This window comes from Oncorhynchus masou, chromosome 5 (assembly GCF_036934945.1).
Source record: "Oncorhynchus masou masou isolate Uvic2021 chromosome 5, UVic_Omas_1.1, whole genome shotgun sequence".
Lineage (NCBI taxonomy): Eukaryota > Metazoa > Chordata > Actinopteri > Salmoniformes > Salmonidae > Oncorhynchus > Oncorhynchus masou.
Window position 1 is genome coordinate 53,665,113 of NC_088216.1, and position 14,187 is coordinate 53,679,299.

The 14,187-nt window shown below is 40.0% G+C and overlaps 1 protein-coding gene across 3 annotated transcripts in view; it reads left to right on the top strand.

Annotated features, from left to right (window-relative positions):
* The first annotated feature begins 2,749 nt into the window (after positions 1–2,749).
* Positions 2,750–14,187, top strand: part of LOC135539854 (natural resistance-associated macrophage protein 2-like) — a 43,839-nt gene continuing 32,401 nt past the window's right edge. For 2 of the 3 annotated variants that reach the window (XM_064966035.1, XM_064966037.1), the window contains exons 1-2: positions 2,750–2,853; positions 13,905–14,007. In XM_064966035.1, coding sequence (XP_064822107.1) covers positions 13,977–14,007 — 31 coding nt within the window. In that variant the 5' untranslated portion in view covers positions 2,750–2,853; positions 13,905–13,976. Of the gene's footprint in view, positions 2,854–13,890; positions 14,008–14,187 lie in introns of all 3 variants that reach the window. The other variant, XM_064966036.1, reaches the window with a different exon arrangement.

The following is a 14,187-nucleotide window of genomic DNA, read 5'->3' on the forward strand; positions in this document are numbered from 1 at the left end:
CTGTCAAACTCAAGGTTTATTTGAAAACACACGGTAATGGGGAGCAGGAAAAGGGGCAGAGCTGGACCAAAGGAAAGAAACAATAAGTATTCAAAAACCCCTAAGCTAGACTAGCCTACTTTAACAACAGCTAACTAACCAAAAATACAGTGGGTGGTCCGCCCAGTTCTAACTAGTGTATATAACAAAGTCTACCTACAGGTAGTGTATGCCCATGGGCGACTTGTCTTGGTTTCCCCTTTTCCCACCAGCAATCAAACACAAACACCATAACCAAAACAATACTCACAGGTGATGACAAAGTGCTATGGAGGTGCTCAAACAACGAGAAGTTAATAAACAACAAGAGGTTAATAAACAACAAGAGGTTAATAAACAACAAGAGGTTAATAAACAACAAGAGGTTAATAAACAACAAGAGGTTAATAAACAACAAGAGGTTAATAAACAACAAGAGGTTAATAAACAACAAGAGGTTAATAAACAACAAGGTTAATAAACAACAAGAGGTTAATAAACAACAAGAGGTTAATAAACAACAAGAGGTTAATAAACAACAAGAGGTTAATAAACAACAAGAGGTTAATAAACAACAAGCGGTTAATAAACACAGAGCCCTACAGACATGGCATTTACAGAAAGATTGAGCTGAAGAGCAAACAACTGACAGGGTTTTTAAACCAAGGGAAAGGAACTGTGATAGGGTAGGAAAACAGGAGGAGGTGTGTCTTCTGATTGATGATTGATTGGTGACTGATTGGGGAGTGATGATTTTCACCTGTGAGGGGAGAAGGAGAGCAAACACAGGATACATACACACACACACAGGATACACACACAGGATACTGGTATCCGTAACAACGATCAATAATGACAAACCTCCTGGCATTGACAACTTAGATGGAAAGCTTCTGAGGATCCTATAGCCACTCCTATCTGTCATATTTTTAACCTGAGCCTAGAGGAAAGTCTTTGTCCTCAGGCCTGGAGGGAAGCCAAAGTAATTTCGCTACCAAGAGTGGTAAAGCGGCCTTTACTGTTTCTAACAGCAGACCTATAAGCTTGCTGCAAGCTCTGAGCAGACTATTGGAAAAAATTGTGTTTGACCAAATACAATGCTATTTCTTTGTAAACAAATTAACAGACTTTCAGCATGCTTATAAAGAAGGGCACTCAACATGTACCGCACTGACACAAATGACTGATGAGTGGTTGAAAGAAATTGATAATAAGAAGATTGTGGGAGTTGTACTGTTAGATTTCAGTGCAGCCTTTGATATTATTGAACATAACCTGTTGTTGAAAAAACTTAAGTGCTATGGCTTTTCAACCTCTGCCATATCGTGGATTCAGAGCTATCTATCTAATAGAACTCAAAGGGTTTTCTATAATGGAAGCATCTCTAATGTCAAACATGGAAAGTGTGGTGTACCGCAGGGCAGCTCTCTAGACTCTCTACTCTTTTCTATTTTTACTGCCACTGGCATTAAACAAAGCATGTGTGTCCATGTATGCTGATGATTCAACCATATTACCATCAGCAGGCTCTAGTTTTGCCTAATCTTGATTATTGTCCAGTCGTGTTGTCCAGTGCTACAAGGAAATACCTAGTTAAGCTGCAGTTGGCCCAGAACAGAGCGGCACATTTTGCTTTTATTTGTAATCAGGGGGCTAATATTAACACTATGCATGCCAGTCTCTCTTGGCTAGGAGTTGAGGAGAGACTGACTGCATCACTTCTTATTTTTATAAGAAACATTAATGTGTTGAAAATTCCAAATTGTTTGCATAGTCAACTTACACACAGCTCTGACACACAAACTTATCCCACCAGACATGCCACCAGGGGTCTTTTCATAGTCCCCAAATCCAGAACAAATTCAAGAAAACGTACAGTATTATATAGAGCCCTTATTGCAAGGAACATCCTTCCATCTCATATTGCTCAAATAAACAGCAAACCTGGTTTCAATAAATAAATAAAGCAACACCTAACGGCACAACGTCTCTCCCCTTTTTGACCTAGATAGTTTGTGTGTATGCATTGATATGTAGGGTACGTGTGCCTTTTTAAAAATGTATGTAGTTTTGTCCTTGAGCTGTTCTTGTCTAATGATGTTCTGTATTATGTCATTCTGTATTATGTGTCATGTTTGTGTGGAGCCCGGGAAGAGTAGCTGCTGCTTTTGCAACAGCTAATAGGGATCCTAATAAAATACCAAATGAGCAAGGCAAAGGCAACACGCCTGATATGGAGATGGTGCAGACATGGCAGGAGCAGTGGAATAGATATATTAAGGCATTTATTTCAAGTACAGAGGAAGGTTGGGGAAGGTAGAACGGCAGGAAGGGACAGAAGAGAGGAGCCGATTCTTTACAAAATTAAAGGTGAGACCCAGCCGGTTGAATAAGATCTGAAATGTGATAGAAAAGCATCCAACAGGAAAGTGTTATTCTTGCCATTAAACAGATACAGTGGAGCATGTATTGCTACAGTGTGAGCAGTTTCAGATCTAGTATGAGGGATAAGGGGATACAGGAAATTAGTTTAATTGGAATATTGAGTAGAATGTTATTATATATAGTCTCAAATATTTGATTTTTTTTAAGAGCAACGGGGCTGGCAGATAGGATTTAGTTTCTCACTGTCTCTGGGCCGCACTCCAGTACAGTAGGTGGCAGTAATGTACCATAACGTTGGATGCCAACTACTGATAAACCCCACCGAAGAAGAAGTTGTGTTACTGGCTCAGTGGTGTCACTGCACTTGCTTGTGTCGACATCTAACGTCAGCTATGTGTTATTTAATGTAATGACATTTACACGACCATACTTTTTACACGCTATATCCAGGTAAGACGGCGCATTTTTTTTATTTATTCCAGTGGTTGTTTTATTTGTGAACTGTGCAGCTATTTAACCGGCTAATTGCTTGCCAGATAGGTCAAAGTTAGCTAGCTAGCTAGTTAACGTTGACTGTTAATAAAAAAACGAAAGTCACGATAACATCTTTGCTTCACTGCTTTATGGTAACGTTACTCATTTGATGTCTACTTTTTGGTCATTTTAAGTAGCTGCCAACCATAGAAATGTCTAGACTTTCTGGCTCCCTTCCTAATCCAGTTGACCACTCTTGCTTGCTATTTAACGTTAGTTGTTTTTGACTGGGTCTCAATGTCAAAGTGAGCCCATGTGGTCAAACAGTTTACACTAAATAAATATAGTCTAGTGTTAGTCCAAGTAGTACTCTTAAGGAGCCTAATGTTAGCGTTACTACTTAAAGTGGAACTGACAGCCTTTTAACTACTTTGCAGATATGAAACACAAGCATAATATCAGTAAAAAAAAAAAAATCGAATTCCCAGTTATGCTTAAAAACATTTTTTTTTAAATAGGTTTTATAGGTTTTTTTTCTACTGCCTGTGAACACAGTCCAATTCAAAGGGAATGATGGCAGGCCCGTGTGACAAATGCCTTATTTGCCTATAAGCCTATTGCAGCTTTGATTGGCTATGGGTCACCGGTCTGTGTAGACTGTCCTTGAAAATATGTTTTTATTAGGTTTTATTGACTAATTCTATGAATTTATGAAAATATGAAAATGACCATTTCTAACTGCTCGCTTGTCAGAAATTGTACAAAAAAAAGTGTCATATTCTTCCTGGGGGTGTATATGAACAGATTTGAATAAGATTTAATGTTGCTAAATTGTTGTCAGTTCCAGTTTAAAGGTCCAAAGACCTTAAGTCATTTTCAGAAGTAGACTGGCTCTGGCAGCCAATACTGCATCTAAACGTGAATCGGTTCTTCATTGCGATACAGTTCTTGAAATATAGAGCCTTTTACTTTCATATCACAATTTCACAAATACAAAACACACTTACTGTACACTGTTTTAACCAGCTTTATCACAGCTGCAGCCAACAGTATTTTTCTTCTGTTACCTGTGCTAATTATCTGTCTACAGTCTGTTTTCTGTAAACACATGTTTTTAACATGGATATATGCCCATGTGGGAATACTAACTCTAACCCTATAACGGTGTGTCTCAATTTAATGTATTTTTTAAAATATCACTCTGTGATATGAAAGATGAGGGCCTTATGCTTCCAAAAATGTAATGTAAGCGATGCGTGTTACTGTTCAGACAATGTCGGCGCTATTTACAAAACTCCACCGTACAAAATACTCCTTTGTTCAATGACTCTTATGTGTACTGTAATGGAACTGAGAGTCATGATCAAGGGCTAGTCTCGTGTATGCAGTGCAGGTTGCAGGTTCAAACATCTACCTTACATAACTTCACTGTTTGAAATACTGCTAGTTCATCATTTTAATCTTCTCAATGGAGTCGTGTGGATATAGGTACAGTGGCATATCCCATCCTTGCATTGAGGTATGTTTTCTGACCCATATCTCGCACCAGCACCACAGTGTCTTAATGTTTATTTTATTTTTATTTCACCTTTATTTAACCAGGTAGGCTAGTTGAGAACAAGTTCTCATTTGCAACTGCGACCTGGCCAAGATAAAGCTTAGCAGTGTGAACAGACAACACAGAGTTACACATGGAGTAAACAATTAACAGGTCAATAACACAGTACAAAAAAGGGGAGTCTATATACATTGTGTGCAAAAAGCATGAGGAGGTAGGTGAATAATTACAATTTTGCAGATTAGCACTGGAGTGATAAATGATCAGATGGTCATGTATAGGTAGAGATATTGGTGTGCAAAAGAGCAGAAAAGTAAATAAATAAAAACAGTATGGGGATGAGGTAGGTGAAAATGGGTGGGCTATTTACCAATAGACTATGTACAGCTGCAGCGATCGGTTAGCTGCTCAGATAGCACATGTTTGAAGTTGGTGAGGGAGATAAATCTCCCAATTTCAGGAATTTTGCAATTCGTTCCAGTCACAGGCAGCAGAGTACTGGAACGAAAGGCGGCCAAATGAGGTGTTGGCTTTAGGGATGATCAGTGAGATACACCTGCTGGAGCGCGTGCTACGGATGGGTGTTGCCATCGTGACCAGTGAACTGAGATAAGGCGGAGCTTTATCTAGCATGGACTTGTAGATGACCTGGAGCCAGTGGGTCTGGCGACGAATATGTAGCGAGGGCCAGCCGACTAGAGCATACAAGTTGCAGTGGTGGGTGGTATAAGGTGCTTTAGTGACAAAACGGATGGCACTGTGATAAACTGCATTCAGTTTGCTGAGTAGAGTGTTGGAGGCAATTTTGTAGATGACATCGCCGAAGTCGAGGATCGGTAGGATAGTCAGTTTTACTAGGGTAAGTTTGGCGGCATGAGTGAAGGAGGCTTTGTTGCGGAATAGAAAGCCGACTCTTGATTTGATTTTCGATTGGAGATGTTTGATATGAGTCTGGAAGGAGAGTTTACAGTCTAGCCAGACACCTAGGTACTTATAGGTGTCCACATATTCAAGGTCGGAACCATCCAGGGTGGTGATGCTCGTCGGGCATGCGGGTGCAGGCAGCGATCGGTTGAAAAGCATGCATTTGGTTTTACTAGCATTTAAGAGCAGTTGGAGGCCACGGAGGGAGTGTTGTATGGCATTGAAGCTCGTTTGGAGGTTAGATAGCACAGTGTCCAAGGACGGGCCGGAAGTATATAGGATGGTGTCGTCTGCGTAGAGGTGGATCAGGGAATCGCCCGCAGCAAGAGCAACATCATTGATATATACAGAGAAAAGAGTCGGCCCGAGAATTGAACCCTGTGGCACCCCCATAGAGACTGCCAGAGGACCGGACAGCATGCCCTCCAATTTGACACACTGAACTCTGTCTGCAAAGTAATTGGTGAACCAGGCAAGGCAGTCATCCGAAAAACTGAGGCTACTGAGTCTGCCGATAAGAATATGGTGATTGACAGAGTCGAAAGCCTTGGCAAGGTCGATGAAGACGGCTGCACAGTACTGTCTTTTATCGATGGCGGTTATGATATCGTTTAGTACCTTGAGTGTGGCTGAGGTGCACCCGTGACCGGCTCGGAAACCAGATTGCACAGCGGAGAAGGTACGGTGGGATTCGAGATGGTCAGTGACCTGTTTGTTGACTTGGCTTTCGAAGACCTTAGATAGGCAGGGCAGGATGGATATAGGTCTGTAACAGTTTGGGTCCAGGGTGTCTCCCCCTTTGAAGAGGGGGATGACTGCGGCAGCTTTCCAATCCTTGGGGATCTCAGACGATATGAAAGAGAGGTTGAACAGGCTGGTAATAGTAGTTGCGACAATGGCGGCGGATAGTTTCAGAAATAGAGGGTCCAGATTGTCAAGCCCAGCTGATTTGTACGGGAACCATGATTGCGTTCTGACCTCAGTGTAAACTATCATAACGGTATGGTCGATCTCTTTTGGCAAGGCCTATAGCCTAGTATAACATTTTAAACAACTTTATAAGATGTTCTAAAGTTGCTACGCTGTTCATTCAGCCCTCTGAGGCATTTCTAGGTCAAACTGTTCCTTGTCTTGTGAGGAATGTAGCCTAAAGATTTGTGCTTCAGTCCTAATTTAGGCTGTTGTACCTTTAAAAGAGATTGTGTGTGTGCAAGGTCCTTGTTCCGTTAGGGAGGTGACATATGGAGTGAGCTGTTTTTTACAGATTAGGTCTGGTAGAGAGAGGGGGGGGGGAGAGGCCTGAGGTTAGGGAGAGAGCAGAACTGCTCCCACTCTGTTCTCTCTCTTCTGCCCTCATTCTTCTCAGTCTCATGCGTCTGTTCTTGGGAAGAATGAATGACCGGGACTGGTAATTTGACAATTTTGACTAAGTAGTCCTATACACAGGTGCTATAAAATTTAATTTGATTTACATTGATTGGGGTGCAAGTCCAAGGTTGACAATGGATAGGGAGTCGTTCCATGTCATTTCAGCATGCCATGACACCCACCATCTCAGATTGTTCTGAAGTTGTTTCTGTAGTTCGAACCAAGTAAAATAGGCATTCTTGAAACATTATTTTGTTGAAATTTGATCTCAGAGAAATTAAGAATTGCACACATTGGCCATTTTTAATTTATAGGATTCAGATAATATTAAATAATTATATTACCTAACATCTGATTTGGGACCAAACTTATTCCTACCCATTAGGGCTGACCACATTTAGTCAATTGTTTGGAGGATAGGCTGTTGGTCAAGCATGATTTTTTTATTTATTCGAGCAGTGGCAAATAAATTATTTTTATATATGGCACACAAGTCACCTGTCTGAGTGGACTAATCCATTATGGAGGCCGCAGGGATGGCACACCAGTATCACCAGTAGTAACCTACATTTACTGTTAAATGAACATAATTTATCATCTAGAATGTTTGTTTGGTTATTTCGGTTGATACATTCAGCATACACTAAATGAAAATATAAATGCAACATGCATAGTGTTGATCCCATGTTTCATGAGCTGAGATAAAATAAAAAGCTTATTTCTCTCAAATGTTCTGTACAAATTTGTGTAAATCCCTGTTAGTGAGCATTTCTACTTTACCAAGATATGACACACCTGTCAGTTGGATGGATTATCAAGAAGCTAATTAAAAAGCATAATCATTACAGATTTGCACCTTGTGCTGGGGACAATAAAAGGACACTCTGAAACGTGCTGTTTGTCAGGCGTCACAATGCCACAGATGTCTCAAGTTTTGAGGGAGCGTACAATTGGTATGCTGACTGCAGGAATGTCCACATGGAGCTGTTGCCAGATAATTGAAAGTTCATTTCTCTACCATAAGCTGCCTCCAATGTCGTTTTTAGGGAATTTGGCACTACGTCCAACCAGCCTCACAACCACAGACCACGTGTCTGGCGTGTTGTGTGCGCGCAAGTGGTTTAATGATGTCAACGTTATGGTATGGGCAGGCATAAGCTAAGGACAACGAACACAATTGTATTTTATCGGTGGCTATATGAATGCCCAAAAATACCGTGACGAGATCCTGAAGCCCATTTTTTTTTATTTTTTTTATTTGTTGTCTTTTGTTTTGAGCACTCCTGTCAATTTTGATTAAGGACACTCACCCGATTATGCTTAGAAGGAGACCTCGGCTGCCTGGCCTGCATGCAAATTTAGGCCCCAAAATTTGTCCATTTGGGGATCTGATACTATTTCTGATTGTCTTAACTCAGCATCACTTTGGAGCTTCTCAAAGTAAGTTTTTCTTCGCCTCAAACAGCAAGTAAATTATGTCTATTTTTACATCCATTGAGAATGACAATAGTTCCTCAACTGTTTCCAGCTCTATCCCTTGCAATAACCACTCACCATGAAAGGGGAAACAAATGTGATGCTCTGATCCGGTGGAAATTTCATAAAATAGGCCTACCTGATTACAGTACTTTTTTGAAAACACCTTTGACAGCGATTACAGCCTTGAGTCTTGGGTATGACACTACAAGCTTGGCACATTTGTATTTGGGGAGTTTCTCCCGTTCTTCTCTGCAGAGCCTCTCAAGCTCTGTCAGGTTGGATGGAGAGCGTCGCTGCACAACTATTTTCAGGTCTCTCCCGAGATGTTAGATTGGGTTCAAGTCCGGGCTCTGGGCTGGGCCACTTCAGGACATAGAGACTTGTCCTGAAGTCACTCCTGGATTGTCTTTGCTGGGTGTCCTGTTGGAAGGTGAACCTTTGCCCCAGTCTGAGGTGCTGAGTGCTCTGGAGCAGGTTTTCATCAAGAATCTCTTGGTACTTTGCTCTGTTCAGCTTTCCCTCGATCCTGACTAGTCTCCCAGTCCACATCGCTGAAAAATATCCCCACAGCATGATGCTGCCACCACCATGCTTTACCATAGGTATGGTGCCAGGTTTCCTTCGGACGTGACGCTTGGCATTCAGGCAAAACAAAGCATGATTCGTTGACAATTATAATCCAAGTCCAACCTTATTTGTTGTCTTTTGTTTTGAGCACTCCTGTCAGTGTGACACACTGAGGTTCCAAACTCAGTTTTAGACTAGACTGACTTTGATAAAAATGATCCTATTTACACTTTGTAGTCAATTTTGACACCAGAATAAATGTTTGACTCGTCAATCCCACATAGACCGTTTTCAAAGGGATTAGTTTCTTTTTAGGGGCAGTCGCTCTTTACAACTGAATTAATGAGAATCACCCTGCTCTCTTAGGGGGCTATCCCTATGCAATTCTCAAATGAAGACTTTTCCTATAAGCCCAAAATATTGATTAAGAAATGGGAGAGGGACTACAATGTTGGGACTACAATGTTGTAATAACCTTAATAAAATAAATAATTGCATGGAAGTCTCATTTAAAAAAAAATGAAATAATCAGGAAACAGCTCTATCTATTGTGATTAGTGACATTTACCATTAAACCCAACACAACCCAAAACCATTAAAATTGCAAATCAATACACAGTGTGTTTGGGACTTTTACCATTGATGATCATTACAGACCATACCATTGAAACCATTAGAACTGCTGTAGCCTAATGGTTTGCTTGTTCAACAGGAATGGTCTAACAATAACTAATCCAGACCTTTCTTGAAGAGAGAACTACACACAAAGGGGTGGTTTCCTGGACACAGATTAAGCATAAAAGACCAACAAACAGATTTGCTTTCATGGAGGACTGGCTTGAATTGTGAGGATGACCGCACTTTTTTTTTTCATCATGAGGCAAATCTATTGGTTTTCTGCACAAAGTTGCAAAGAATATGTTGTGATCTATTTAATTAACATGAGACCTGCAAAATATATAAAAGACTGGCGGTATTGCGGGAACAGCTGCATTTAGTGAACAAAACCTGGGGTTTCCGCACTACTTCATGGTAAACAATATAAGTGACTTCAATTATTCTCTCTGAACAGGGAACACATTACATAGAATGGAGAAGCACTCATCAGTAAAAGGTACACTACAGCCCGCTTGGAGTTTGCCAATAGGCACCTGAAGGACTCACAGACCTTGAGAAACAAGATTCTCTGCTCTGAGGAAACCAATATTGACATTTTTGAACAATGAGAACTTTTTAAACTTAATATAATACATAAATAAAATCAATTTAGTCTCAAATAAATGATGAAACATGCTCAATTTGGTTTAAATAATGCAAAAACACAGTGTTGGAGAAGGAAGTAAAAGTGCAGTATGTGCCATGTAAAAAAGATAATGTTTAAGTTCCTTGCTCAGAACATGAGAACATTTGAAAGCTGGTGGTAAAATATTCCCAGTTCTTCAATATTCTCATTTAAGAAGTTTTAGGATGTATATATTATAGGAATTATGACGCATAGACTATTTCGCTCTATATACCATTTGTATTTCATATACCTTTGACCTTTGACCTATTGGATGTTCTAATAGACACTTTTGTATTGCCAGCCTAATCTAAGGAGTTGATAGGCTTGAAGTCATAAACAGCACTGTGATTCAAGAGTTGCTAAGAGCAGCTGGCAAACGCAATAAAGTTTGAATGAATGCTTACTAGCCTGCTGCTGCCTGCCACCACTCAGTCAGACTGCTCTATCAAATATCAAATCATATACTTAATTATAATATAATAAACACAGAAATACGAGCCTTTGGTCATTAATATGGTCAAATCCGGAAACTATTATTTCAAAAACAAAATGTTGATTCTTTAGGTAAAATACAGAACCGTTACGTATTTTATCGAACGGGTTGCATCCCTAAGTCTAAATATTGCTGTTACATTGCACAACCTTCAATGTTATGTCATAATTATGTAAAATTTTGGCAAATTAGTTTGCAATGAGCTAGGTGCCCCCAAACTGTTGCATATACCCTGACTCTGCGTGCAATGAACCCAAGAGAAGTGACACAATTTCCCTAGTTAATATTGCCTGCTAACATGAATTTCTTTTAACTAAATTTGCAGGTTAAAAAAAATATACTTCTGTGTATTGGTTTTTCTGATAAGGTAAAATGTTTCTGTTTCTGTCTGATAGGGTAAATATATCCAATGCAAAGAAAATCTACATTTAAATGGTATTAATATTAATTTGTCGGAAGTTGACAAACACCTTAGCCAAATACATTTAAACTCAGTTTTTCACAATTCCTAGTAGAGAATAATAGTAGAGAACATTATTTATTTCAGCTTTTATTTCTTTCATCACATTTCCAGTGAGTCAGAAGTTTACATACACTCAATTAGTATTTGGTAGCATTTAAATTGCCTTTAAATTGTTTAACTTGAGCCAAATGTTTCGGGTAGCCTTCCACATGCTTCCCACAATAATTTGGGCTCCTGACAGAGCTGGTGTAACTGAGTCAGGTTTGTAGGCCTCCTTGATTGCTCACACTTTTTCAGTTTTGCCCACACTTCTATAGGGTTGAGGTCAGGGCTTTGTGATGGCCACTCCAATACCTTGACTTTGTTGTCCTTAAGCTATTTTGCCACAACTTTGGAAGTATGCTTGAGGTCATTGTTCATTTGGAGGACCCATTTGCGACCAAGCTTTAACTTCCTGACTGATGTCTTGAGATGTTGCTTCAATATATCCACAATTTTCCTACCTCATGATGCCATCTATTTTGTGAAGTGCACCAGTCCCTCCTGCAGCAAAGTACCTCCACAACATGAAACTGCCACCCCCGTGCTTCACGGTTGGGATGGTGTTCTTCGGCTTGCAAGCCTCCCCCTTTTTCCTCCAAACAGGGTCATTATGGCTTCATCAGACCAGAGGACATTTCTCCAAAAAGTACGATCTTTGTCCCATGTGCATTTGCAAACCGTAGTCTGGCTTTTTTATGGCGGTTTTGGAGCAGTGGCTTCTTCCTTGCTGAGCGGCCTTGCGAGTTATGTCGATATAGGACTTGTTTTACTGTGGATATAGATACTTTTGTACCTGTTGCCTCCAGAATCTTCACAAGGTCTTTTGCTGTTATCCTGGGATTGATTTGCACTTTTCGCACTAAAGTCTGTTCATCTCTAGGAGACAGAATGCGTCTCCTTCCTGAGGGGTATGACGGCTGCGTGGTCCCATGGTGTTTATACTTGCGTACTGTTGTTTATACAGATGAAGGTGGTACCTTCAGGCATTTGGAAATTGCTCCCAAGGATGAACCAGACTTGTGGAGGTCTACAAATTTTTTTTGAGGTCTTGGCTGATTTCTTTAGATTTTTCCCATAATGTCAAGCAAAGAGGCACTGAGTTTGGTAGGGTAGGCCTTCAAATACATCCATAAGTACACCTCCAATTGACTTAAATGATGTAAATTAGCCTATCAGAAGCTTCTAAAGCCATGACATAATTTTCTGGAATTTTCCGAGCTGTAAAAAGGCACAGTCAAATTCGTGTATGTAAACTTCTGACCCACTGGAATTGTGATACAGTGAATTATAAGTGAGTGAAATAATCTGTCTGTAAACAATTGTTGGAAAAATTACTTCTGTCGTGCACAAAGTAGATGTCCTAACCAACTTGCCAAAACTATAGTTTGTTAAACAAGACATTTGTGGAGTGGTAAAAAACAAAAAAATCCCACGGAAAGTTTCCACCTGTGAATAGTCCACAAAATGTGCAAACTTAGTTTTGTCACAATCACCCAGCACTTGTGGGGACTATTCAAGGAGAGTTGGGCTGAAGCGTTAGGTTGTGATTAGGACAAAGTGAATTGCTTTCCTGGAGGACTGGCTTGATTTGTGAGGATGACCACACAATCTATTGGTTTTCTACCCAAAGTTGCAATGAAACTGTTGTTATCTATTTAAACACAAGAAACCAGCAAAATGGATTTAAGTGTTTGGTGGTATAGCACGAACAGCGGCATCTAGTAGTCTGAATTTGGTAATTTCCCATTACTTTATGGTAAATAATGCAAACGTCGATGACTTAATTTCTGTGAACATGCGAAAAATAAAGTAAAAAATCACCAGATTCACAGGGAATACATTACATGGTACTGTATGTAGAAGCAATACTCCAAGCCACAGCTTCTTACTACTTGTCAAAAGTCAAGAACTGATACTGTATAATCCTACAGGTTTTTAGTTTGTGATTGGCATGAGGGGTCTGAGTGGCTTTTGTTTTGTTTTTTTTCCCCTCATGTCTTACTCACCCTTAGGAAAAAGTTTGGTCCAAATCGGATATATTTATTTAATATTATCTGAATCCTCTAAATTTAAAATGGGCAATTTGGTTTCAATGATTTAGCTTAATTTCTCAGGGTTCAAATTCTATTTCTGCAAAGTCTTTCATGAGTGCTAATCGTGTCGATCTAAGATGGTGGTTGTCAAAAACATCTCATGCTTTTTGAGGTGGAACGACCCGAGGGGTTTCTGATATCTCTTGTATGGGCATTTGTAAAGCTGTACTGTGTAAATGAGGTGGGGAGGTTTTTGTTGACTTCACATTGAGGGAAGTACTGAATAAGATGTATTCTAACCATGGTGACCATATTGAGGTCAATTCAAGGCTTTTGTTATGTTCTCACTATTAGGCTAATATGAGGGAAGTGGTCATGTGCATTTCTTGCTGAGTCATTTTTCTGTTGCAGAACTAGTTACTTAACATCAATATCAGTTGTCTCCTGTCATAGCTTATCGATAGAGTGCTTATTGAGGATTTCATTGTTATCATTGTTATGAAAAACTTTGGAGGTTACTTTTGTTTAGTTTAGCTTAACTCCTCAAATCCTCAATTTTCTTCTCAGGCAAAGCAGTATTAAGCTGAGAAATGGTGGAAGGAAACGGAACTCTAACCGTACACAAACATTGATCCTTCTGTGATTTAGTGGCTGACTAGAATGAATGATACCCACAATGACCAGAGTTGAATTGGTCAGGATTTTAAGACTAGATCATTTTTAAAACTCTAAATAAGAGTGTTACTGGTCTCTGCAGTGTTTGAAATTATATTTGTCTTAATATTTTTGGTTTAATTTCAGTTGTCTGTTTCCAGACAGATCTCCAGTCCCTGCGTTTACAGAGCTCCCCCTCCCCTCGGGCCCCCCTTTGACCCCACCCCACCCTAATGAAGACAGCGCGGGAAGCAGACCAGGAAGGTAACTTATGATAACAGAAGCACGACACACTCACTCCTACGCCTTACTGTGGTCAGCTCAGCACACATGGTGCACTATAGGCCCTATGCCTGCCTACACAATACATAGAATTGTAGAATTGCTTTACTAAAACTCATTTATTGGTAACATTTCGGTCCAAGACCTTTTTTACAAGACAAT